The 26,001-nt window shown below is 35.7% G+C and overlaps 2 protein-coding genes, 1 long non-coding RNA gene and 2 other non-coding genes across 5 annotated transcripts; 2 read left to right on the forward strand and 3 right to left on the reverse strand.

The window, feature by feature from the left end:
* Nucleotides 1–465: 465 nt before the first annotated feature.
* On the forward strand, nucleotides 466–950 carry LOC118761308. Its single transcript, XR_004997279.1, has 3 exons — nucleotides 466–791; nucleotides 823–867; nucleotides 898–950. It is a non-coding gene; the product is annotated as an uncharacterized LOC118761308 (long non-coding RNA).
* A 4,645-nt stretch (nucleotides 951–5,595) lies between these two features.
* Trnae-cuc lies at nucleotides 5,596–5,667 on the reverse strand. The gene has a single exon. It is a non-coding gene; the product is annotated as a tRNA-Glu (tRNA).
* A 3,237-nt stretch (nucleotides 5,668–8,904) lies between these two features.
* Nucleotides 8,905–8,976, reverse strand: Trnae-cuc. The gene has a single exon. It is a non-coding gene; the product is annotated as a tRNA-Glu (tRNA).
* Nucleotides 8,977–22,497: 13,521 nt separating this feature from the next.
* Nucleotides 22,498–22,944, reverse strand: LOC115229105 (guanine nucleotide-binding protein subunit alpha-14-like). Its single transcript, XM_029799523.2, has one exon. The coding sequence runs from the start codon at nucleotides 22,942–22,944 to the stop codon at nucleotides 22,498–22,500; it is 447 nt and encodes a 148-aa protein (XP_029655383.1).
* A 1,310-nt stretch (nucleotides 22,945–24,254) lies between these two features.
* LOC115229114 (actin-3-like) lies at nucleotides 24,255–25,470 on the forward strand. The gene is made up of 3 exons (XM_029799532.2): nucleotides 24,255–24,610; nucleotides 24,641–24,874; nucleotides 24,909–25,470. The coding sequence occupies exons 1-3, from the start codon at nucleotides 24,401–24,403 to the stop codon at nucleotides 25,461–25,463; spliced, it is 999 nt and encodes a 332-aa protein (XP_029655392.1). The 5' UTR covers nucleotides 24,255–24,400; the 3' UTR covers nucleotides 25,464–25,470.
* The last annotated feature ends 531 nt before the right edge of the window (nucleotides 25,471–26,001 follow it).

Raw genomic sequence — 26,001 nt, forward strand, 5'->3', positions numbered from 1 at the left:
AAGAACATTCCTGGCAAGTTAGATCAAATTACACCAAATAAATTTTCGAATCCTATGGAAATAGTTCAAAAAGCAAAAATTGAAAATCTAGTCAAGCAGAATGAAAACTATAGAAACCTGTACATTGAAGTATAATTTTTTAACTTAAGTTATAGAGTTCTACTGAGTTGAGATCATTAAGAGAACTTATTCGTGAAAAGACCAATAATATTGAGACTATCAAAAACCGAGTAAATATAAGTTAAACAAACTAAAGATCAAAACTATGAAAGAAGAAATCGAAAATAAGGACAAGAAAATAATGTCACTAGAATATCGACTGAGTCAACAGCAAAGTAAATTTCAGAATCGAAAGGCCCAGTTAGAGTATCAAAGTAGTTATTGACACTATCCATCGTTAGTTGATATAGCCAAGAAAAAAACGAGAGAAAAGTACGAAGGAAATTGTGAAATGGATGATGTAGACTCAAACGAGGATTTGAAAAGCGAATATGACCAGTTGAAGATAGAGAATACTAAACTGAAAGAGAAGGCTTCTGTTTTACTTGGTTAATGATTTGTAGAAACTAGAAGATAAATTAAAGAAAAAGCAGGACCTCTCGAAGCAAGCAAAAATTTGTAAGGAAGAATGTCAGTGTTTGCAAGAACAGATCAATAAAATAAAACAACAACATTTACTGGAGGATTCTCGCTGTAATCTTATTGAAAGCAAAATAAATGATTCAAACAGCAATTTATGTGAGCTAGAAAACAACATTTTGGAACTAAAGACAGAGTATTATAATCTTCAAGTAATCAAATTTAAATTGAAAATATTTTTAGGCAAAAAAAGAATTTGATTCCGAAAAAATGGAACACCCTCAATTGGTGAGATAAGTTTAATTTGTCAATAATTAGATGGATAAGGTAAAAAAAGAAAAAAACGACATGAAAATAAAATATAATCAAATTAGTGCTGAAAATGAAGTGATTTTTGTCATAAACACTCATAGATGTTAAAGTCTAAGGAGCAACAAACAAATAAAAACTTTGAAGAAAGAGAAGCCGAGTTATCAAAGCAATTAGAAGAACATAAAATGATAATAGCATATTTAAAGGTTGTATGTTTTTGAAATGGAGTCTGTTAGAATAAATATAAAGAAAGTCAGAATTTTGATGAATCAAATCTTATTGAGCAGAGAGTAGAACTGTAATTTTAATGATATCCAAGAAACAGCAATTTGAGATGGAGATCCGGAATAAGCAGCAAATGTACGACCTCGTTGCTGAAAACAACCGATTGAGAAAATCTGGGGAAGAAATAAGAATGAACCATATGAATGATCAAGTGCGATATCTTCATCAGAGACTAGACGAGTCCTAGTTACTATAATTACTATGCAGTTGTGAGTTGACAGTCGATCAACTACAGGACAATACTACCTCATCTCTGAAAGAAGCTTTGTCAAAAACATTAAGGTTTTTAATAATTTAAATATGCAGAATGCAACATCAACTGAGAGACCTCAGTAAAGTTACCGCGGAAATTAAATCATCAGACCAAGTATTGAACATTATTGATATTATAGTCTATCATAAGAAACCTCGAAAATGTTAAGCGGACGGACTCTCGATATTTAAAGGACCTACAAGAATCTATAGAACACTGTCAGGTTGATCATTTCTTGTGTTTAATGAGCCCCAGAGAGAAATCAATGGAATACAGTACTCATTTGGCGAAGCTAAAAATTCTTATGGGGTTTATAATAATTAATCAACAAAATAGGACGACTATTTCGAAAAAGTGAGGGCAATCGAGTCACGATCCATCAGGTATAAAATCTAAACACAAAGTGCCAGACTGAGAGAGTTAATCCAAGAAATACGATATGACATATCTTGATTAATCTAATTAAACACGATGACCATTATTGGAAAATGTTCTTATCGACATTGATAAAAAATATATAGTAAAAATACATTATTTCATCGACCAGCTCAATAAATTAGCATTCATTAAATAAGATATTAATCAATCAACAAACCGAACACTCATTTTTTTATTGGAATCCACACTTTTCAAGGCCTGAAAATAAATCCCAAAACTTACCAATTTAAACTCCTCGAATGTGATGACTTGATCTCCGTCAACGTCAACTTCGAGCATAGTCCTAGTGGCAATACTCAGAAGTTGATCCTCTGACATGTTTGAACCAACCATCATCCTCAAAATAGTCAACAAATCGCTTAGACCGATGTAACCCCTCCCTTCCATGTCATACAACGAAAAAGCGACTAATATAACCATCACAACTAGTACATCTTAGCTTTGAATCTCCAGAGTTCAGAAGGTTAGTGTCAGAATCATAAATTGGTTGGAAACAAGCCAACGTGCATAAAAATTGGTTAAAGTCTATGAATTTCTCGTTATTCGGAAAGAAGGCGTATATTATTCTGTCTCGGATAGGGTTTATTTCGAGCTCAGGAATTCGGTGTAAATCCTCGGGGCTTAAATATCCCTGACCCGACTTGTCCAATATCAAAAACCTATTATATAAACGTAAGATTTGTTTCTTTCCGACTGTGAACGTTATCTAAAAATGAATACAGCCTGTCTTGGTTGATAAATGGGAAATTTCCTCATCACTAAGGCGACACGAGATCCATGATCCCATACCAATACAAAAACCTACAACAAATAAAATACTTGTATATTTATTATAATTAAAATATAACACATATTGAAAAAATAAATATCAAATAAATAGAATCGGTTTTTTTGGTTAGCTCGGCAGCTCGCTTCGCTTACCGCAACCTAGCTCATGCTGAGGGTCTGTTTCATCAAACAACTATAAGTTTATGTAAACATATTAAACGACCTGGTTTGATGTGACTCTATTCTAACGCCTGTTGATAAACGATGTTTGTTGTTCGTCCTTCCTTGGCATTATATATGAATAAATTTTCTCTTCTACCTACCCTTGTGCATCCCACATACAGCTGTTCACGGGGAAAGCAGTCGCTCTCTAAAAATTAACTACCTTAAACGACTGTCGCTAGACCTTGTTTATTTTCATCGCAAAACTTATCTTTGGCGAAAATTGCAGCCTTTTAAAACTCATCTTCAACGGAAACAGACAAAATAACAAAAACACCAGATAAATAACAGACACATCAGATAACTAACACATTGAATAGATAACAAAAAATTAAGTTGGCAAAAAAACATCATCAAAGAAGCAGCAGGCAAAGAAGCAACAAGGAACGAATTGAGAAAGTGAAAATTAACAGTTTTAATTAAATACCTTAAACTCAACTTTTTTTTCTTCAGCTTCGTTTTCTTTTCTTCAGCTCCGTTTTCCTCCTTGCGTTAATTCGAATAATAAAAAAGATTAGGAGACGAAGCATACTGAAAATAAATTCAATCTTTACAAAAAACTAAATAAATAATTAATATTTTTATTCTTCTAATTGCCTGTCAGTTGAGGGTCAATTGTGTTTATAATTGTGCTAATCCGCCACGTCCCTCTTCACCTCGGATAAAAGATTGGGAAGGACGTCAGTCGACTTAAAGCTGAACAATATATCCGTTCCCTTCTGCAGGAGTCAGACGGTCCTAGGGGTAACCCTCGACATGCACCTCTGTTTCTCCCCTCATGTGGACAACCTCCTTCGCAAATGCGAACATAAACTGAACATTCTGCGAACTCTATCTGGTATTTGGAAAAACGGGTCGCACCCGGTACTGGCGAATATCTACCGCCAGTACTTCGAACCCTGTGTTGCGTACGCTTGCGGATCATGGGGTCCGCGGCTATCGTGGTCCAACAGGAGGCGAATCGAGGAGGCCCAACAAAGGGCCCTCAGATTAACCGATCGTTGGTCACTTGATAGCCAACGCCCCGGTCCAGCCTCTCTGGAAGACCTCATCAAGCTGAACCTGGGCCCGTCAGCGACTGCTCCGCCAAAAACGGCCTGCCGCCCTGTGCGATCTTGTGTGGGCTCGTGGGAAGACCACCGAGCGAGGATGAGGTCCCTGGTTGAGTGCATCGGGATCACGTGACATTTGTTCGGTTTTTAGCGTGGTCTTGGTGATTTAATAAATAAATAAATAAATGTGGTTATAACGGTTAATATATTGTCAAAATGTTTTAAAATATTGACAAATAGTTATTAACTAACTAAATTCCCGGCCTCGTAAATGGAAACACAGTTTCCACGTACTATAGCCGAGGAAATCCTTTCGAGAAGCCACTTGAACTCGCGTGGGTCTCCCCGTTTATGGGAGATCATGCGGCCAAGCTTTTTCAGAAAGGAAAGAGACTTTTCGCCGATGACGCCGGAAGTCTCGACGGCGATGGGAGTGAACAGATACCATTCAGAGAGCTCCTTGTACTTTCCAATCTTCATCTTCTCGGTTTTGCGAAAGACTGAGCCAGCCTCGACAGCTGAAGAAGGAAGGTTGAGCTCCGAGAAAGTGTCTGAACACGTCGCATCCCATAACAGAGACTTGCCGAACTCAAACGGGAAAGTCGATAATATGTTTTTCAAAATCGGATATGTTTTTCAAAATCGGATAATTACACTCTAAACAAGGTCAAATTTGATAACCAAATGCAAAAATTATTTTTTTGACGAGAAGGTTAAGGACCTCATCATGTGAGTCTGGGACATCATGTTTGTTTATTATAACCAAAATGCATAAAATGATTTTTTGGCGGGAATGTTTAAGGGACCTCCTCATGTGAGTCGAGGACATGTGTGTTGTTTATTTTAACCAAAATCCAGAAAATATTTTTTTAATTTTTTTGGCCGGAAGGTTTTAATGACCTCATCATTGAAAATATTCTTAATGCGTTAGTTTGTGGGTGAAAGATTTTTGGAGAACCTCATCATTTTGGGCGAATAGGATTTCGAAAATTTATCAATTTTAACAGCATGCTCGAGTTAATTTCGTTATCTAATTAAATAATGCTGAATTTTCGAAAATTTCAAAAAGAAATTCATGACCTATTGGATCAAAAACGTTTTACATTCACCCACATCATAATCCGCTTTCCGTATTTTTTTAAAAGCGCTAATTTCTTTGCATATTGACAATGCCGTTTAGTTTAATGCTGAAGCTCAGTAGTCAAATCGTACGTGTTAGTAAACATAGAGATTGTTTCATTCAAAAATTGTGCGACCAATTCATATACGCTCATGTAATTTTCTAAGGCCATTGTGATTAAGAGTTTGCTTTTTAGAAATAAAACTATGATTGCAGTGTAAACTGACATTGTTGTTCACTGATGAGAATTATTTGAATTAGACATTATTGTACGCCAACTTGGTCTCTTTGGGTTTTCTCACAATGGCTTATGAAACCTCATCATTTTGGAAACGGTTTGAAGTGTTCTTGAGAGAACCTTTTCCTCTCGAATCTCGAATTAAAAAAAAGAGGGAAACAACGGAGAAGAGACATACGTTGTTTCATTAACTTTCTCTCTCTTTTTTCGGCTTTTCCGTTTTAATAAAAAATCCATCCATCCACAATGGCTTATAGAACCTCATCATTTTGGGCGAATAGGACCAGTAGCGAATATACTGAAATTTTTGTTTCATAATTTCAAAAAGTTCCTCGACCGGGAGTCGAACCCGGGCCATCCACGTGAGAGGCGGATATCCTGACCGCTGGACCATCGAGGACGTTGATGATTTTGTTGGTGTGAGGTGTACTGGCGGTGAACCTCAATTCACAGGTGATTTATTATTGATATGCTCAAATATGCACCTGACTAGAAAACATGCGGATATGACGGAACGTATAACTTTTTCTCAAAGAAGATGGATTCTTTGCATGGGTTTCTGTGTAAAGAGATAGTCCGAATAATTAATGGAGAGTACACGCCTGATAGCTGGTTTTACACTGGCGTAACTTACTTGATCCCAAAAAAGTGATTGTGAGACCCCGAAGGACTTACGCCCTATAACTTGTATGCCAACTTTTTATAAACTTGTCACCAAATGCAAAACTGGCCGATTTCGTCGAGGCATTTTGCTTAATCCCAGATTCCTTTTTTATTGACGATCTGGAAATAGTTGCCCTCAAAGAAGATGTGCTAGTCAAAATGATGGAGGCTGTTAATGGATTTTTTGAAAGTGTTGGACTAGAGATGAATTCCGAAAATTCAGCATCTAATGTGGAATCTCTATCATACTGTGAGACTGTGGATGGAATCAACGGATATCGGTACTTGGGTGTACTTGAAGACGGGGGAAGTAATGTTCTCAAGAATAAAGTTATAGACTCCATACTGGAGAATGTCAAGAAGAGGGTAACTATGTTGTCAAAAACAAACCTAAATGCTGTGAATTTGTTTCGTGGCATCAATGAATATGCATTATCCCTACATTATTATTATATCGGGCTAATCAATATCAAACCTTACGAATTTGATGAAATTGACCAACAAATACGCCGATTACTTACGACTCTCAAGTTACACCTCCAGCCTGCAAATAAGGAGAGGTTGTATTTAGACTGCAAGACGCTTGGAAGAGGACCTGCCTTAATTTCTTTCAAAAGCGAATTAATACTCTTCCAGACCCAAAATGTCGAAATCAGAGTTGACACGTCAATTATGACTGAAACGAAAGTCCAATTTAATAAACCTGATATTTTCGTTTATGACAAGAGGAAAAAAGAAATTCATTTAATCGAAGTGGGAATTACCTCTCAAGACCGTTTAAAGCAAGTTGAAGTGGAGAAATTTCACAAATACGACCTGCTTGCAAACGAACTGTCGATTTTCTATGAAGCAAAAATGAAGATTATTCCAATTGTCTTGAGATGGGATGGAGTTGTCTCAAAGTTCTTTAAAAGTCATATGGACAAGTTATCCATTGAAGAAGAAACGAGGACATACATCCAGTCGGTTGTGCTGAAGAGGACGCTAGAGAGTATGCTTATCGAGCACAGACATAAGATGAAGGTAGACAACGAGGAGTACGCTTCTGCCGCCAATCAACTTGCGGAGCTGGAATGTCGTAAGGTCACTCAGTTGAATAAAATCATTGACGCAGAAATAGAAAATGAAAGGAAGTTTATGGAAAACTCTTCTTCCAAGCGAAGAAAAGAAATCACTGGAGATCTGGATTTTTAATTAGATAATTTAAAATAGAATTGACATATTAGTAAATATATGTATTGGACGCTTCATATGCGAACTTGGTCTCTTTGGGTTTTCTCACAATGGCTTGAACTTCCGTTAAAGTAATTTCTCTAGATAGCTTTCTGGGCGCTCCATCAAAAGAGTAAAGCGTTTCTTCTTTTTCAAAATTGAAATATTTTTCAAAGTGGTCGGCTATAGTATCTGTGCGTTCCTGGTTGTTGTAAATAGTTCTTCCGAGTTCATAATGAACTATTAAGTTTTCCGATTTCTTCTTTCGCGCTAGCATCTTTACAGATGCAACCATTTGCGCTTCGTTTTTGTACTTTCCCACTTCATTTGCAAGGTTTTATAGACTTGTTTCATAATTATTCTGACATTTTTTTTGATTTCTCGCATGATTTTGTTTCTTTGAATTTTGAACTCAGCTGCTTTCACTTGGTTTTGGGTATTTATGCATTTGATAAGTAGATCCTTTTGTAAATCAGAAAGGTAATCTATATGCGGGTCATGTATTCCTTTGAAGGTTTTGGGAATTGTCCCAATCTTATGTTTAGCCATTGATTTTATTTTGTTTGCGAGTTTATTCCATATACTTCCAGCAGGTAAATTGAGATAGATCGATTCTATGGTTTGTGATATTTTAGCTGAGTAGTTATTTTTGTAGACAGGATAGTTTCTTAAGAGTTCGACTGCAAATCTGGCTTCTCTGTGTCTGTTTTTGACTCTTAATCCAAAATTTTCTTTTTAGGAAAAGTTTGATTACCAATAGTTTATTGTTACTCGATGTTAGCGTTCCTCCATATGTTCTGGCGTCACAGAGTAAAGCTTTCTATGATTGTCGGGACAAAATGTAGTCTGTGTTGCAAATGAATAATTGTTTATTGATTGCGAAGTTGGCCATAGTTGCTCCAGACATATTCCTCCAACCTCTCCCATATGTACCCATGAAGCTCAGTTCTTTGGTCCCTTTTCCGATCTTCGCGTTCCAATCTCCGCTTATGTAAAGTAGATAGCTCGTGGATATTTCCATAAGGGTCGTAGAGAATGAACTATAAAAGTCATCCAGTTCCGTCGGGTTTTTAGAGACTCTTGGAGAAGTAGGCGCATATACATTTATAATTGTAATCCAGTTTCCAATTGAATTACGCAGATTCTGTCATTTACTTTCCATATTCTTTTTATATATTCCCGAAGTCTGATATCCACCGCGAACCCCATTCCGTAGTGGTGACAGTCGGAGGAGAGTAAGATGAGCTCATGGTCAGCATTTTGTTTGTTAAGTCCTTCTTTGACTTTAATCTCTTGCAGGCAGCAGATTGTGATGTTGTATCGTTTCAGATCCTGGCAGAGTGACCTCCTTTTGACCGACGACTTCAGCCCTCGAACGTTGCATATCAAACAAACATCTCTACTACAAGAACAGTGTACACCCGTTGGACGAAGAAATAAGAAGTAATAGATGGGGCTTATTCGGTCACATCATAAGAATGGACAGGAAAACTCGCAATGGAACACCACTACGCCCCCCATCCGGGAACAATTTTCCGAGGAAGACCATGAATCACTCTAGCAACCCTCCTGTATCAAGGTCTAACTTTGATTGGAAAAAGGTTGAAATCAGCAGACGATCTTGAGCACCTGAGGGAACTATCGAGGAACAGAGGGACTTGGAAGCGATTAACAAAACGCATCCAGGAGAGGGTGGCACATGCGAGATAACTTTACTAACGTTATTTTGCGGTGTGCTTATTAATGAGCAAAATTTAAAAAATTCCTCGACCGGGAGTCGAACCCGGGCCATCCACGTGAGAGGCGGATATCCTAACCGCTGGACCATCGAGGACGTTTTTAGCTTAAGTTAACAAATGAAAGAAGTTAACAAACGACAACGACAATTATTTATATCTTTTTTAGTGAGAATAGTCTCATCACTTTTTTAACAAAAAAATTTTCACATTTTTCATTTAAAGTGCATTTTCGATTATATTTATTTGAAATTCATAAAAATAATTTTTAGAAATCGTATAAAGATGCATATACAGTGACTCCTCTGAAATTGGCCATTTCTGAAATTGACCACACTTATAAAATTATCTTAAGAAAAATTCGAATTTCCATTGTAAGTTGCCAATTCTCAAATTGACCATAAATTTTAAAATATATTTTATATAATTTGCAAATTAATAAAATTTCAGTTATTTTATGTCTTCGAACAATTCTCGTGGTAATTATACTCGTCTCACTTTTTATCAAAAAATACAGGTTTTAACTTATAAAAATCAAAATGAAGATGTTTCATGTCTGTATTTGGCTGATAGATTTTCCCATTTATTTAAAAAGAAGATTTCCAGAAAAACAATTAATATGACTATGAATATGACTTTAAATCTTATGACTGTAAATGTTTCATTGATTATTATAGCTCAAAATGAGCTTGGATGACAGGAACAATTTTTACTAACTGGCTATTAAACTTTGATTACCATCTCAAAAATGAAAAAAAGCAAATTTTACTTCTCATGGACAATTGTCCTTCACATTATGTTCCATCAAATTTGGATAACATAAAAATATTGTTTTTCCTCCAAATAGTACTGGTCTTATTCAACTATGGATTTGGGTATAATAAAAACATTTAAAACACATTTTACTCGACACAAGTTAATGTATTTGACTGATTTGTTGGAACAGCAAAATATTTCAGTATACAGTTCCTACAAAAAGTTAACTCTAAAGGATACTGTAATTTTCGTAAAAATGGCTTGGGAAGATGTGTCTGAAAAAACAATTGCAAATTGTTTCGGAATTTTAAGCAACCCATTCAAAAAGAATCATGTAGTTGAAGTTCAAGATATTGCAGTATAAAAAACTGACATTTTTGATCCCTTAGAAGTCGAAGAATTTCTTAATTTTGAATATTCTGAAAATGATACATTTCAAGACGTTGAGGATATTGAAAATATAAAAAATGAAGAAGAAGTAGAAGCTGAAGTAGAATCCAATGAAGTAGAATCCAATGATTCAATTGACAAAGAAGACATTGTGGTTAAATTAACTACAATTGAAAACGAGCTCCTAAAAAACATTGAGAACGAACATGAAGTTCAATTGATTGCATCCATAAGGCGCTATAAGGAAAATGTCATTAAAACTCAAAAAAGCAGATGGGCATCCAATTCTACTTTAAGAACATTAATAATGCTTAATTACTTAAAATTTTCTGGATAAAAGTTGTTCTTATTCAAAATTTAATTTACACAAAAGATTGATTTTATTTCTCAAATTGTCCATTTCTCCTATTGACCACAAAAACACGTGGAACCAAAAATGGCCAATTTCAGAGGAGTCACTGTATATAAAAGTAATAGGATAAAATATTTACTCATTTCTGTTTCGATAATTTGTTAGTACAGTTTCTGTCAAGACCCTATCAGGAAATATCAAATCTAAGAATAATCAAAATAATCTTAACAAGTTGAACGAAACACCTCCAATTAAATTACTATATAACAAGTCGATCAAACATTTTATCAGCATATTGAATTTAAAATTAATGCTTGGCAATAAAAAAAAGTCAAAAATTTTGAACTTTCGAGTGATTATTTAATTTTTAATTAGTATAAGCATCAGAACCAGATATAATCAGTGATCAGAGTTGGATCTCGTATATCATCATTTGCAATTTACGCTACACTAAGATAAAAAATAACACACGCTATGGATTTAATAACCCTAGTAACACATCAGAGTATGATACTAACGGCTAGCAGAAATAACATCGCTTTCTCGGGTTGCTTCCAAAGAATGTCGGTGGAATGAACAAGTTTTCTGGGATAGGGTTAATACAGGGACAGCGGAAAGGTGATCGGTTGAATTATCGTAAGCAAAGAAAAAGTTACAGAAAGGAGACATCAAGTCGTCCGTAGTGTTTTAATAAGTAATAAGAATAATCTGAGCGGAACTGTCAAAAAGCATTTCGGAGGGGTGAGCATCTGGTGGAAGTTCGTTAAGGGCAGAGATAGGCGTCAGCTTTTAAAATTTTTTACGTTGAAATAAAATCGGGAATTTTCTTTATTACCTGTGAAATTGGTTCAGGCAGGATCTGGAGTATTGTTTTGCAGGGGTATCTTTCAATAAACGGACATGTCATTTAACACATTTAGAGCAGTGCAAGAAGGGTAGGAATTACCCGAAGCTAATAGGAATTTTACTTTTCTCATATTTAGATCTTTTTCTATCGGAGAAGATTGTTTTCGCAGTACAGGTGGTCGATGGGTGTAAGAAAGACGCAATTCATGCGACGAGATAAAAAGTTTGCCAGCAAAAATTTGAAGTTAAAGTTTAGGAGGGTTTTCAGAATTTTGTTGGTGAGTTCACCTCGAGAGAAGCTGTCAAAAGCCTGAGACATGTCGATAGAAGCTAGGACTGTTTGTTTTAGTGGTCTCTTCTCATCAAGCCGTCCACAACGACTTGGAAAAGCGTTTTTAAGTGAGTAGTTGTTGAGTGAAGTGGTTTAAAACCATGCTGGGTGTGGGAAATTAGTAAGTAATTCAATATATGTGGAAGAATAAGTTTTCGAGTATTTCACCAAGCGAAAAAAAGTACAGCGCTGTAATCTTACTAATATGAAACTAAAAGAATTACAACCCAATATTTATTTTTTTTGTAAACGAAAACAGAGAGAAAAGAGAGTTAACAAGAGGACTTCCCCGCCTCGTAGATGGAGAAACAGTTTCCACGTACCCAATATTATATTGATGATAATGAAATGTTATTACGTCAGATAGCTAAATCAATATAGAAAATGAGCAATGTAAAAAAATAGAGCTAAAAAATTACATAGTCTGCTCATCTCTATAAATATCTGTCAGCCCCTCAGTTTCCATCAGCCCGCAAAAGTATTCACTGGAGTAAAATGGCTCAAATGACATCAAAGGTGTCTCCTCTGGGGACACGCCCTCCTCTCTATCCGGACAGTAAAACACGTTAATGTCCCCATGGTCACTTTTCACAACTAGGCACAACTCCTAACACTTTCAGCACAAAGTCTCACGTCCTCGGGAACAGTCACAGATGAAAGGTTAGGCGCTTTCACGGCCAAAATAGTCTTGTCGGCGAAAGCAGGAATATTGCGAATATCCTCGATCGAAATGAATGAATAACTAATAAACACTCCAAAAAGTAATGTACGGGAAATAGTCTGAATTGCTTGCGGCCATGCATTTAAGGTGTTTTAAACCTGTGTTCTGAATTTCAGTGACCTCCTGATCAAGGACGTGGAGTTGATCTATTTCATGAAGCAAAGACCGCTCCATTTTCCGTGACTCTTCGTTTCCGTTCATGGGGCATCCCCTTTAGTAAAAACAGCGGGTTAGACCTCCAGGTTACGATATTCCGCGATATCTTGTCAACCAACTGAATTCCTTCGAGAACGTTGACAATGTCGTACAGTCTTCGTTTGGGTATGGACAATACGTTCGCAACGTGATTCAAATCCACTGTCTAGTATTAGATAGAATCAAAAAACCAAACCAAGTCATTACTGCTCATTAAAAGGTGGATGAATCTCTTTGTGAGAAAAGACAAAGAATTTTCGCATTTCCAGTTGGGAGTGTGTTCAAATGTCTCCGAGAAGTTGTAGAGGAATGGATCCTCCTTATCGATGGAAACTTGCGCAGCTTTTTCGTCGACTATGTCGTCACTTACATTTGATTGAGAATTATCCATATTAACGTAGTTCAACTATTTAAATAAATTTTATTTTTTTATACAAATAAATTTTCCAAATAGTTCATTTCTTATCATCATATAATCTGTTTTTTAAAGCAGGGGATTTTTTTATAGGTTTCACGTTTGGATAAATAATTAGTAAGACAGTCCTTAAAAGAACTTACCTCGCTTCTTTTGCGATTTATGAAGACTAGTGGATTTTATTAGTAGAATGATCTATTTTCAAAAATCCTATGATTCATTTGTTGCCCTAAAAAACTTGAGTTCAATACCTTTTGACTGATAATATTTGATTTTCCGATTTTTTTCGAATCAAGCATTTAAAATAAACATAAATGCGGTTATTGACTAATGGAATGTCACCATAAATCTGAAAGTATTTGATGTGACCCGTTGAAAGTGATAGGAGGTTGAGAACGATGGCGCAAAATCGATTTAGCCACTAACGACATTGCCAGGCTAAATCGAGTTTTCTTTAACAATTAAATCATTTACATAATCCTTCTTAACCTGATATCAAACAGAGAAGGTTACATTTTATATTATTTTATTCTTAAATTAACACATTTATTTCTCAAATTTACTTGTCAAATTTACTTTTCACTTTTATATATCTGCTGACTAAGAAGAAAAGTTATTCCTGCCTCACGAACAGCTGAAATATGGGCTGACTACCATCGCCATTTTAAGAAAGAGAATTCTAGCAATAATAGAGGACATTTTATGGATTTGATCTATACTTTTCCAAGTTCAATATGGGAATTTCCAAATTCAATATGGGATTTCCAAGTTCAAAGTGGGATTTTCCAAATTCAATATGGGAATTCCAAGTTAATTTTAAAATATTTGAAAAAAATCATGACTCATTTATATCAAATAAAGAAGGCAATAGTCCTTGGATTCTGGCTATTAACTTAGCACAAATTTTTGAAGTAACTTCGTCCATAGATTGTTTAATTAAATCCTCCAATCTCTGTTTCCGAAATTCTGTTTTTGACAAGTCAGGTTCATTTCCATTTGTTCTGCATTGAGTTGCTTTTTTCAGGTTCGAATCTTATGTTTTTTATTGTATGCATAAGCGAATCAAGATGCAGGCGAACGCACTCACCTGACACTTTTATTCCGTACTTATCTTGGATCTCTGCAGCCAATTGTTTGTAAGTAATTTTCGGATTTGACTCGACCATTTCTTGCATATAATCTCGTACGGTATTTGAAATTTTTGAATATCGAAAACCACCTCTTAAATCATCCTTAAAGCCTTCTTTTATCCACCTGTATGCAGTTGTTCTTTTTATTCCGAGAGAACATGCAACTTGATTCCAATCTCCATCATTTTCGTAAACGGTCAACAAATTTTTTCCTTTTTCCGCTAATTCTTTCTTTTTATTAACGTACATTTTGTAATGTAAGGCGATTTTAAATTAATAAATGAATTCAATAACCGACTTGAAAATCCTTGAACTTGAAAATCCCATATTGAATTTGGAAAATCCCACTTTGAACTTGGAAATCCCATATTGAATTTGGAAATTCCCATATATAACTTGGAAAGGTATAGTGCATCTTTTATTGAAATCAAACTTTTTTTAATACTATTTGTGTTCCATTTATAACACACGTGCACCTTTTTCCATCAGCCCTACGTCATTACCAAAGAGGTTACACTTGTCTGCAGAACAATTAGGCATGTGATGGAAACCTTCACGATAATGATCTCTCCGGTGACCTTATGGTCGAAAAATAATATTTGGTTTGTTTTTTGATAATAAGAAAGGCGGATATTCACTATAATGAATACTTTTTTAGACATCAATTGAATTTGATGAGTTCGCCATTTGCTGGAAGCTAAAAGTTGTTGGTATGACGTTTTTGGAAAATTTTTTTTAAAAAAACTGATAGAAAGAGAGGACCGTTTACAGTACGATACGCTTTGTGTTTTTTCTGTTAGATCGATTTCTGATTCCGGATTGTACATAGTGAGTTTTTTTACCATTATTGGTCTCTCTCTTGGGCTTTCTTCATCAAGAAACAATTTTTTATTTCATCGTACAAAATTCGTTTTTTGGACATTTAGACAACACAGATATTTCTGCTTTTTGATTGAGATGGTGTCTCAAACATTTTTTTACATCGTCTCGAAGCTTTTCGATAGGAACTTTCAAAATAAATTCACTTCTAAGGACCTGGAATTTTACCTCGTAGGTTTGCTGCATAGAAGAAACAAAAATCTGCTTGTGGGAAAATTACGTCGATGGAAATTATATATTCCTTATAATGAACTTGTCGTGTAGCCACTACGGTTCAGGCTTCGCTGTTCATTCATCTCTGGTCAACAACTTTGGACCGTTGACAAAGACATTATACAAATAATTCGGCTACTTTTATTAGATACTTCTCTCCATGTAAAACTTGGGATGACAGAATCTCGAAAATGTATGACTAATACTGAAAGCCCCCAAGGAGATTTACGATACTTGATTTTATTCATTATATACTTAAAAGCTGATTTGAGAGAATTGAGAAACAAACTTGGATCACGTTATGATGATATCAAATAAACAATCTACGCAGACGACGTGGACTTCATTTCTGAAGACACCAAGCTCCTAAACATACTCATACATGCAACCAAACAAATTCTTAGTAAATGGTCGTTATACGGCAGGTTTTATAATGCCTAAGTGCTACCAGTGCTTATTTTTAAAATCAGTAGTCTTCGCTACAATAAAGATTAATATTTAAAATTATTAATGCCGAATTTTTATTATCGCAAGATGTGCCGAAAGTCGCTTGTACGAGACACGACTTGCGCAGACACCTACGCACATAATTTCTACACCTCTCAGCAGTGATTCCGAGATACGCTTGTCCCGAAGCAGAGAATTCGACGATTAAAAATATGATTCTTTTCCGGAGTCTTTTTTTGCCCACCTGGGGTGTCATTGACAAAATGTATACAGCCTAAGAGGCACTATTGGAAGATTTAAGTCTTATATCCAAGGTTTTAAGTCTTATATCAGTTTAAAATTAAATGAATATTTGTTGTAGAAATTATTCTTTGTGATGACGTTAAAATAGTTAATAAAAATAGTAAAATTGATATGTTGTTTTAGATTAATTGATGTGCGACTTGGAAGAAGGCGATATTGTTACTATTTTAATTGGAGACAAAACTTACGATGGCAGCATTGCCGCCCTTGGCATAACAACAACCACGCAAGGTGGGATATATCAAATTAATATAGTCGACTTGGTTGGGATCGAGTTAGAGCAACCTGTGGGAGACACCTCGGGAACATTGGAAAATACAAAATATTTTACCTGCGAGCCAATGCACGGAATATTTGTTCCGCAAAGTGAAGTAAGATATAATTATCTACTCAAGCTTATAAATATGCTAACAAAACCTCCTGAAAAAACCACCAAAAAAGATTTGAATTCGAAAATATTCAAATTAAAGCGAAAAAAACAACTTTTAAATCAAAAATTTGACAATTTCAGGGCTGAGATGGAGGACGCACTCGAATTGGCCACAATCGACAAAGAGATAGCCAACGAGAAAGTCCTCCCTTACTTAAATTTGTAGTTTGAATCTCTGCAATGTTCACATTTATCTTTGGAGAAGGATTACGAGGAGACTTGCTTGGAATTAGAACTTATCAGAGAAGAAATAGCGGCGGAGGGCAGTTTAGCCAATAACAATTCCGTAGGAGGGATTTCTGAATTAGGGGAGAAGAATAGAAGAGATGAAGTGGACAAACTTAATGAGGCTCTTTTGCTGTAAAGTTTTGTAATTATGGCAGATTGAGAGATATGTACACTTCTGAGCGGGAAGAAGGTGAGAAAACTCGTCAATTCGTCGATAAACTGATTGAAGTGAAGGATAGGAGTGAAGAAGAGGTCCAGTTGCTCAAAAAAGAAGTTGAAGGATTAAATGAGCAGGTTGGTTGTTACATTGATCTCAGGTGGATGCATACGAAGGCAGTGATATCATTGTGACTAGGTTGATGCAGGATAATGAAGAATTAATAAATAAACTTGACAATTTAAATATCGAGATGACTAATCTAGTAATGACTAATTAATGTTAATTTAGAGACAAATCAACGACTTGGACGACCAGCTAATTGAATCACTACGTCATGAACAGTTTGACCTGACAAACGACTACGAAAGTGCGTGTCTGCAGGTCGAGAGAGTAATACTTTTAAGTTAGAGTATTTAGTTGACTAAACAACTCCAACATTCACAAATGCTTATTTCGAAACAGGAACAGACCATTAATTCACTCAGGACTACTTCAGATAATCAGACTAGTAGGGAAGAAACTAAATATGATTTCCAGACACACTACTCGATGGCTAAGACCAACCTGAATGTGCTATTTCATCTTAATTTTCTAGATTGTTCAATCTGAGTTGACAAATATATCATTCAAACATTCTCTGCGGCATATTCAAATTCTTAGGACCGTCTTTCCTGCCAAGTTTATAAAAATCGATAGAGTGGCACATTTGGCTGTTTTTACTGGCAGATGGAGAGAAAAATTGCTTGTTTTTGTGGATACAATTAAACCAAAGGTTAAAACGTGCTTTCTATTTAGGCAGTCTCAAATCGACTGCGAAGTTTCAGTCAGAATGGTGGAAACTGGTCATTTCACTGAGACCAAAGACAATTCCCAGTTGGTGCTCTCCTTGTGTTGTTTAATCATGCGATTAGACCAGTTTGAGAGGTATTATTTCATCATTATTAACAGGGTTGTCAATTCTTGTTCCGTAGAAGTTTTAATCAAATTAAGTTCTCTTATGCCACAGCTGATCTCCTACGAACAAATCCTCGACAATCTCACAGAAAGTGTAGTCTCTTTGTCTCAGGTTTTGTGCCTATTTTAGTCTCAGATCAACATTGTCTCGGCAGTTACTTCTGTAAATGAGGCCTCAGAATATATTTTGGTATCTGTATTCCTTCAGTTTAGAATGCAATGGAAGTTCATTCCACACTGGAGTTTCCCTCCATTGAGCTTTTGTTTGCTGTTTTTACTGCTGGGATTTCTTGTCTCGATCTTGTCTCTAGTGCTGTGCTCGCATTTGTGCCACATGAGTTTTACAGTGGTGTGTTGGAAGAGGTTAGAAGATTGAAAACCACCCTCAAGTGGATTTTGGTATTATTGAAAGACACTCCAACTCCTTGTTTTACTAATGAAGTATTCTACTTTGTTGTTGTATGCTAGATGAAAACTCTGTTATTGGAATATTTTGAAAAAATAACTGAAATTGCCGGCATATTTGTATTGATGGGATCTTCTCTTGCCGTGCAGGCTGCATTTATCCTCGGTAACTGATTTGAATATCCCCAGCTGAGGTGGTTTACCCGAGAGAGGAGGCTGACAAAATTGTGAATGACAGTTGTAAGAATACTTCATTCACTCCCGCGTCCATTCTCCAAACTCTTTCTCAAATAATCGAATTTGCAGATGCTTTCAAAAACTCGATCGAGAACGGGAGACTTCCCACTAAGAGAACAGAGTTGACTGTGTGACAGAGATTGATGAGTTGGCAGGAATGTGTTGGAATGAGAGATTTGGTGGATATTTTCAGGAATGAAGTCGAAAGTATTTCCGGACTAAAACAGAATTTGTTATCTTTGGAAAAGGATAAAGTGGAAATGAAGTGTCTTCTCCAGTCCAAGGTTTGCGTTAAAGGTTAATGACAGGAAAACGAGATTGAGAAGAGGGAGATCAGACTAAGCCAATTAGCACTCGACAATGATAAAGTCTCTGCAGCGAACAGTGCAAAAGTAGAGAAACTACAACAGCGGGTAGATCAGTTACTCTATGAATGCTCAAACAAAGAAAAGTACAATTATAATTTATTTCGAGAAACGTCCAGGAAATGGCTGATAAATATCGAACTAAGATTTTAGAGTTAGAACAAAATAAAACTACATTAATAAATGAGCTCGAAAATGTGTCACGAAGGCCTTTAGGTGAGGGAAATGTTCTCTTGGCCGTAACTCCTCAGGACAATTCATTGGCAGAAGAAGTGGACTTTGTGACTTATTAGTAGATTAGTTCCTTAAGACGCTGTGTTGTTGATCAGCAGGAGGAGATTGCTTCTCTTAAAGCAGAGGAAAACTCAGTAAGACAACGATTGTATTTTGTAGAGAATGTTGAGAAGTCTGAGACCACTGAAGACCATGGTCTCTCGAAGTGATGAGTTGTTGAAACTATCGAGAGACGTAAGGGACATGAGACATGTTATCTGTTTCTGTTATTGTAGACGTTGTTAACTTCTCTTTGTTCCGCAAAAGTGACTGATTTGAGAGAATCTTCTGCCCCAATGGAGAATTTTTTAAAAATGGAATGTAGAATAATATCCAACCGTCTCTGCGCTGTACGTAACGGGGGAGTTATTATTTTATTAGGTTCAGTCCAAAATGGCTCAAATGAAGGGTGGGATATAATTTTGGTGATGCTAAATATTTTATGTTGTTCTAATAATGTCCTAAAAACTTGTTCAATATTAGTTAAACAGGAAAACACCAGACTGAAATATCTGTGTAATATGTATGGTCTCTAATATTTTCGATATATGACCAATTAAAATCTGCAGAATCGCCGAATTAATAATTTTTGAAGATTATTATTTTTTTGTTTCTATACTGTGATAGTCTGTTCATTTCAAATTTATCCTCCGAATCTTCCTTGAACAAGCCTTTTGAAGATAAATGTATGCTGTGGAAGGGTTCAGGATTAAAATTTCCACTCCAACAAAACTGGGACAATTTCAAACATCACCTCAGACAAACTTGCAATAAGGCTCAACCACCATCGCCTTGCCTGTTTACGCTTTGCAGCTGTGTCACAAAGCGGGTCATGGACGAATGCTTGCAATTAATGGCCTTGAACATTATTAGAGGATGATTTCCATCCCGTCGGTACAGCACTGAGACTTGAACTTGACATCTGCGAACAACATTGTTGCAAATGTGGGAAAATGGTTGACGTCAAAGGTGTCCACCCTCTTGCAAACGAAGTGCTGGGCGAGCTCCTCGGCACTTCGCTGTTATCAGTGTTATTTTACAAGGTCTTGAGTCAGGGGCTTCTTTTCATCAATGAAGTTGTAGGAAAAATCGACGTGGGGAGCCTTGGGAAGTATCATGGTTGTTCCAAAAAATCGGAATTGCTGTCGTTCGCGGCAATGCACATTCCATCATGCATGCAGCCGCAAGTGCTTTTTGTCCGTGCTCCTTTTTCCTAACAAAATTTATCTTCTTTAATTTAAATTTCGAAATTAAATTTTTTGATTGGTAAATAAAGAACTTTTATTTCTATTTCAATCTTTGTCATTTTTTTATTTTTCAAATTAAGGAAATTTTGAACATAAATATCCTAGAGATTATTTGGAATGCTACTGTTGAATAAATAGAGAAGGCAGGTTTCGACGTACTTAAGGAAAAAGGCTTCTGGATTTAAAGAGGTGTTTGGTCACGAAATTGAATCAATATCAATTAAAATTGAATGAAATTGAATCTCAAGAAAATTGACGAACGTGTTAGTGAAATTAAGAAGTTGGAATACGCAACAAAAAATCTTTCGAGCATCTATGAATTTTTGTCGCCTGGGACAGGGTGGGTTCAGTAAAAAACGCTCGAGGGCAGATGCAGTTTGGTCCCACACGTGAATACGTGCTATGTATCAACAATACAGAAGTGATTTTAAAATTTTGGGAGTGGAAATGTGCACTGCGTTTGATACTGTCAACATAAAAACATTTTTGAACGTTGCTGGGAGTTTTTTTGATGAGGATAACACTTGTCCGTTTCATACTATCGAACACTGAAGTAACTGTACGAGTTAGAAACACGGCATTGAAGCATTTCGGAACAAAATCTGGAATTCCTCAGAGAGACCATCTCCGGTTCTATTCGTATACCTGGGAGCGGCATTGAGAGCTATTAGAATGAGATATGAAGGATGCATTCCGATGGAAATTATATATCCAGATGACATAGATTTTGTTTCAGAAAATGGTCAGGAACTTGGACTTGGTTTAGAGAAAATCCCTGAAGAATTTAAAAATTGGTCTCTGCTAGTTAATCAGGAAAAGGCTGAATACATAAGAATCACAAGGGGATCAAAACATATTGCTGAAAATTGAAGGAAAAAAATTGGGATCCTTACTTAGTGATAGTGAGGACATGATCTATAGAAGAGTTCTAACCATTTCCATTTATAAGAAAATGCAGCAGATATGGAGTCAACCAAATCTAACAAAAACAAATTTAAAAAAATGGATACACTCTATCGAAAACAATTACAAAATTTAATGGTCATAGGTTGGCCCAAGAAAATTTCAAACAAGAAATTATACTCTATGGTACAATCGAGGTTAATAAAAATCAACATTATTGAATCAAGGTAAAGACTGTCCGGGAACGTGCTCAGAATAAACATAAACGCCCCAGTAAATATAATAATGGAAAATTATTTTAACAGTGAAAACAAACTATCATTCAGAGGAAGTCCCAGAGTCGATCTACCCATAGTTCTAAACAAAAATCTTAAAAGAAGACCTAGAAAATCTAAGGACAAGTGTTCAAAGCAAAAGGCAATGGAGACGCTTAGTGAAGCAGATTATGAAACGTGTAGTACAAACGGGACCCTAGTTAATATAACGTTTTTGGGTTCTGTGAGTGCTTTTTAATAAGACAAATACCCTAATTTCGACCTATCCCCATACCCTAATCCCCATATCTAAAGACATCAACGTAGACTAAAATTTCATTACTACATATATTATTAAAAATTGAATTTATCTTCCTGGACACATTGAAATTTGGTCAATTAGATCACATCATGAAATATAATCAAATACTAAAAACAAGATAGTTTAATAAGTTAGACAAAATAATAATTCCGCAAGTTCTGTTGAAGAATAGTCATCTTGACAGAATTAAATATAACCCTCATCGTTTCCGTGTCTGAATTTAATCAATAAACTGAAAACCGGTAGCACACGTAAAATGTTGAAAGACAGTCTTTCCCTTCTCATTCGAAACGCTCAAAAACAATTCTGAAATAAATTCCTTCGCCGCCTTTGTGTCTTCACGACGACCTATCTTCACAAAACTCAACAAACCCTGAAATTCAGGAAAATACAAATCCAAGTGAGAAAACTTAACTTTCTCTTCCAAAAGATCCGTTTTATTCAAAAAAAGAATAAAAGACTTGTCCCCGAAAAAGTCATAAGAAAGAATGGCAGTGAACAAGGCCACAGATTCTCTCATTCTATTCTATTTGATAAGATCAGAGAATTTACTTTGTCAGGAGACTCGACCAGAACTTGGTCGTATTCGGAAATCGCCGCAATGAAAATCACGGAAGTTACGTTTTCAAAACAGTGAATCCACTTTCTCCTCTCCGACCTCTGCCCTCCAACGTCTACCAAACTAACGATTGACAATTCCACAATTCTCACCGGAATATTACGTCATCAATCGGGAGTCTGTACTCCTGCACTCCTGTAGTTGCCTTTCTTGCCTGAAGGACGTCCTGGTCCGTCGGTTTGTAGTTATCCTTCAGGATTCGGTCGATATTCTCCATATAACTGATTTAATTTAGAGTCACCAACTATTTGAAAGAGTCCAACACGTGGAAGGTTCCACGTTTCTGGAAAATCTGTTGTACCACTGAATCGGCCCAGTAATCACGAATTGTTTCGACGTGGAATGATCTCAGGTCTACCCCCGCCTTAATCACCTCTTCGATGGCTGTTTCGAGTTGAGAACTTAGAGACATTTGGTGAGATTTGAGATATTTGTGTAGTTTAAACAGAGAGTCGGCAATGTTGTCACGAACGATTTCTCTGGAGAGTTTGTAATCATCTTGTGTGAATCCTTTCCCGCTGATAATTTTCATTTGTTTCATGAACGTTGTTTTTCCGCTTTCCCCTGTGCCGAGGAGCAGGAGTTTGTACTCTCTCTGACCTTCTCTTTTTTCTTTCTTTAGTTGTTTCTCGATTTCGTTATTAAGATATCTTTGCTCTCGTGCTACAGCGTCCAAACAGCACAAAAACATGGACGCACAACAAATCTAATTATTTAACAAATAATTTATTCCACTTGTTCAATATTGCTTTTTTTTATTTAGGTCAATTTAAATTGCAAATTTATTTTGTAAATAAGTGATTGAATTAATCTACTTTGTAGGCTAAACAAAACTATTTATGTCCGACCAGTTTATATTTACACTTTTTCTGGCTTCCCTTTAGAGTAAGACTTTTGAAGAGCATAAGTTTTCTATGTCATGTACATCCTTGCGAGGAAAATATTATTTAGTATTTTATTGCATTGAATTTTGTTGTGGTTTTTTTGTTCTTTAAAAATTAAGAAATTTTTAACTTGTGAAAACCAGATGTAGTTTAAGAGATGGTTTTAAATCTAATAATCCGAATAAATAATGTAAAACTAAACAGGTTCATAGATAAGATTAGAATCATTTGTCAATAATTTTTGCTGACTCTAAAAAATAAGTAATAGTATTCTATAAAATCATTTAATATCCAAATAATTAACTTCCGGTAAATGCTGTATTAATCACCTGGTAAGGTCAATAGGCTTTTCAATTTTTTGATAGAGTCAGAAAAAAATAATATATTTTACTGCTATAGCTCTTTAAGTTACTCGAAAAATGTAGATCAAATACTAATTGACTCTTAATTTTAGTAACAATAATAGAATGTTTCCCTTACGATGCCTACTAGAAAATAAAAAATTCAAATTTGGTCAAAAGATAGCTCCATTTAATATTCCAGGTCACTATATTTAAATTATAGAATCTCTTTTAAAACTAAGTTTTACGTTATGTCGAGTCTTATCGATTAATATCATTTGACTAGTTACATAAATATATTTAACAACAGTATCCTTCATTCAAAATAAGCAAAGCTTTTAAATGTATCATATAATGTTTTTTCTCAATTAATAATCGGAACAAGATTTTGAATTTGTTGTTGTCTACTTACAGAAAAAAGGATCCTAGTTGACTTTTTGCAGTGTGCAGACTTGATGCGCTTTTTTCGAAACTTTAAATAAAAATGTTATTTTGTTTATTATAAATTTCAGTTGTTCGAAGTATAAAAATGAAGTAGGGGTTTAAGAGGTTGAATTATAAAAAATATTTTAGGACTGTAAATCTCAGACTTAAAACAGAAATTGCTAAAAATGTGTTTTTTCTATACGTAAATTGGTGATTATTATAGAGATTAAAATTGTTCTAAAATGGAAAAATCATCGGAACAATGAAATTAAATTTCCAATTATAGAATTTGAATATTATATAGAAGCTTTTATCGTGTTTAGGGAGAAAATTTTGGGCAGAAATGGACGGTGAAAGAAACTCAATTATTGTTGATAACGGATCTGGAATGTGTAAGGCTGGGATTGCCGGGGAGGAATCACCCCGCGCTGTTTTCCCTTCAATTGTTGGAACCCCAAGCATAAAGTAAGACAAAAATACTGATATCCAGGGAGTTATGGTTGGAATGGGACAGAAGGATAGCTATGTCGGAGACGAAGCACAGGCCAAGCGAGGAATGTTGACCCTCAAATATCCAATTGAGCACGGAATTGTGACCAACTGGGATGATATGGAGAAGATCTGGCATCATACCTTTTACAATGAACTCAGAGTAGCCCCAGAGGAACAGGAAGTTCTTCTCACCGAGGCTCCTCTTAATCCAAAAGTGATTCATTTTTTGATGAGCTCAAAATAGGCTAATCGTGAAAAAATGACTCAAATCATGTTTGAAACCTTCAATTTCCCCGGGATGTACGTGGCCATTCAGGCTGTTCTGTCTCTCTACGCCTCTGGAAGAACAACTGGAGTTGTCTTGGACTCTGGAGATGGCGTGAGCCACACAGTACCAATCTATGAAGGATACGCTTTGCCTCATGCAATTCAGAGGATTGACTTGGCTGGACGTGATATCACCAGGCATATGTGCACAGTAAAAATACAATATAAAAATATTTCCAAATTAGATTCTTACCGAAAGAGGACAATCTTACACTACTTCCGCTGAACAAGAAATTGTCCGTGATATGAAAGAAAAACTCGCATATGTTGCTCTCGATTTCGATAAGGAGATGGCTGAGTTCAAGACATCTTCCTCGGGAGAGAAATCATACGAACTTCCTGACGGACAGGTTGTCACCCTCGGAAATGAGCGCTTCCGTGGTCCAGAGGCGTTGTTCCAGCCTTCGCTGATCGGAATGGAGGGACAAGGAGTTGTAGAATCTCTCTACAGCACCATAATGAACTCTGACATTGATATCCGAAAGGATCTCTACTCCAACGTAGTCCTTTCGGGTGGAAGCACCTTGTACCCAGGAATGGCCGCCAGAGTGACTAAAGACCTCATTAGCCTGGCTCCATCCAGCATTAAGATCAAAGTTATTGCTCCTCCAGAAAGGAAGTACTCAGTGTGGATTGGTGGATCTATTTTGGCTTCTCTTTCCACCTTCCAGCAGATGTGGATCTCCAAGGCCGAATATGATGAATGTGGACCTGCCATCGTTCACAGAAAATGCTTTTAAGCTTTATTTGGTTAATACGTTAAGTTAACAGATTAGTAATTATAATTTCTTTTTTCGGCTTAAATAAAGATTCTTGGTTATTTAATTTAAATTCTTTTTGTGATTTCAGGATTTTTGTCAATTCTTTGGAATAAAATTAATTTAGAAAATTCATTGTCTGTCTTCAAAGTTTTCTTTCGATAAAATTGATTGTTAGATTAATACAAAAATATTCAGGGAAAAAATAGCATTGATTAACAACTCAAAAGTCACGATAATCTCTTGACATGTAATGTGTAGATAAGTCTTGAGAGTCCATATATTCTATAAATCTCTCGAATATTGAACAAGATTTGGGATGACCAAAAATTCGACAATTCGAGAAATCGCGGATTCGAGAGGCAATTTAAATACAGTTTTATAGTTGAAACAGAACTCACAATATAGATTAAGTATTTCTTTTCATATACAAATGACTGATACATAAATTATTTATATTCAAAAAATCAGAAATTTTTTTTTAATGATTTTCTAGCATTTCCTTAGTGCCATTGACATA

This window comes from Octopus sinensis, unplaced genomic scaffold (assembly GCF_006345805.1).
Source record: "Octopus sinensis unplaced genomic scaffold, ASM634580v1 Contig11875, whole genome shotgun sequence".
In the NCBI taxonomy this organism is placed as follows: Eukaryota; Metazoa; Mollusca; class Cephalopoda; order Octopoda; family Octopodidae; genus Octopus; species Octopus sinensis.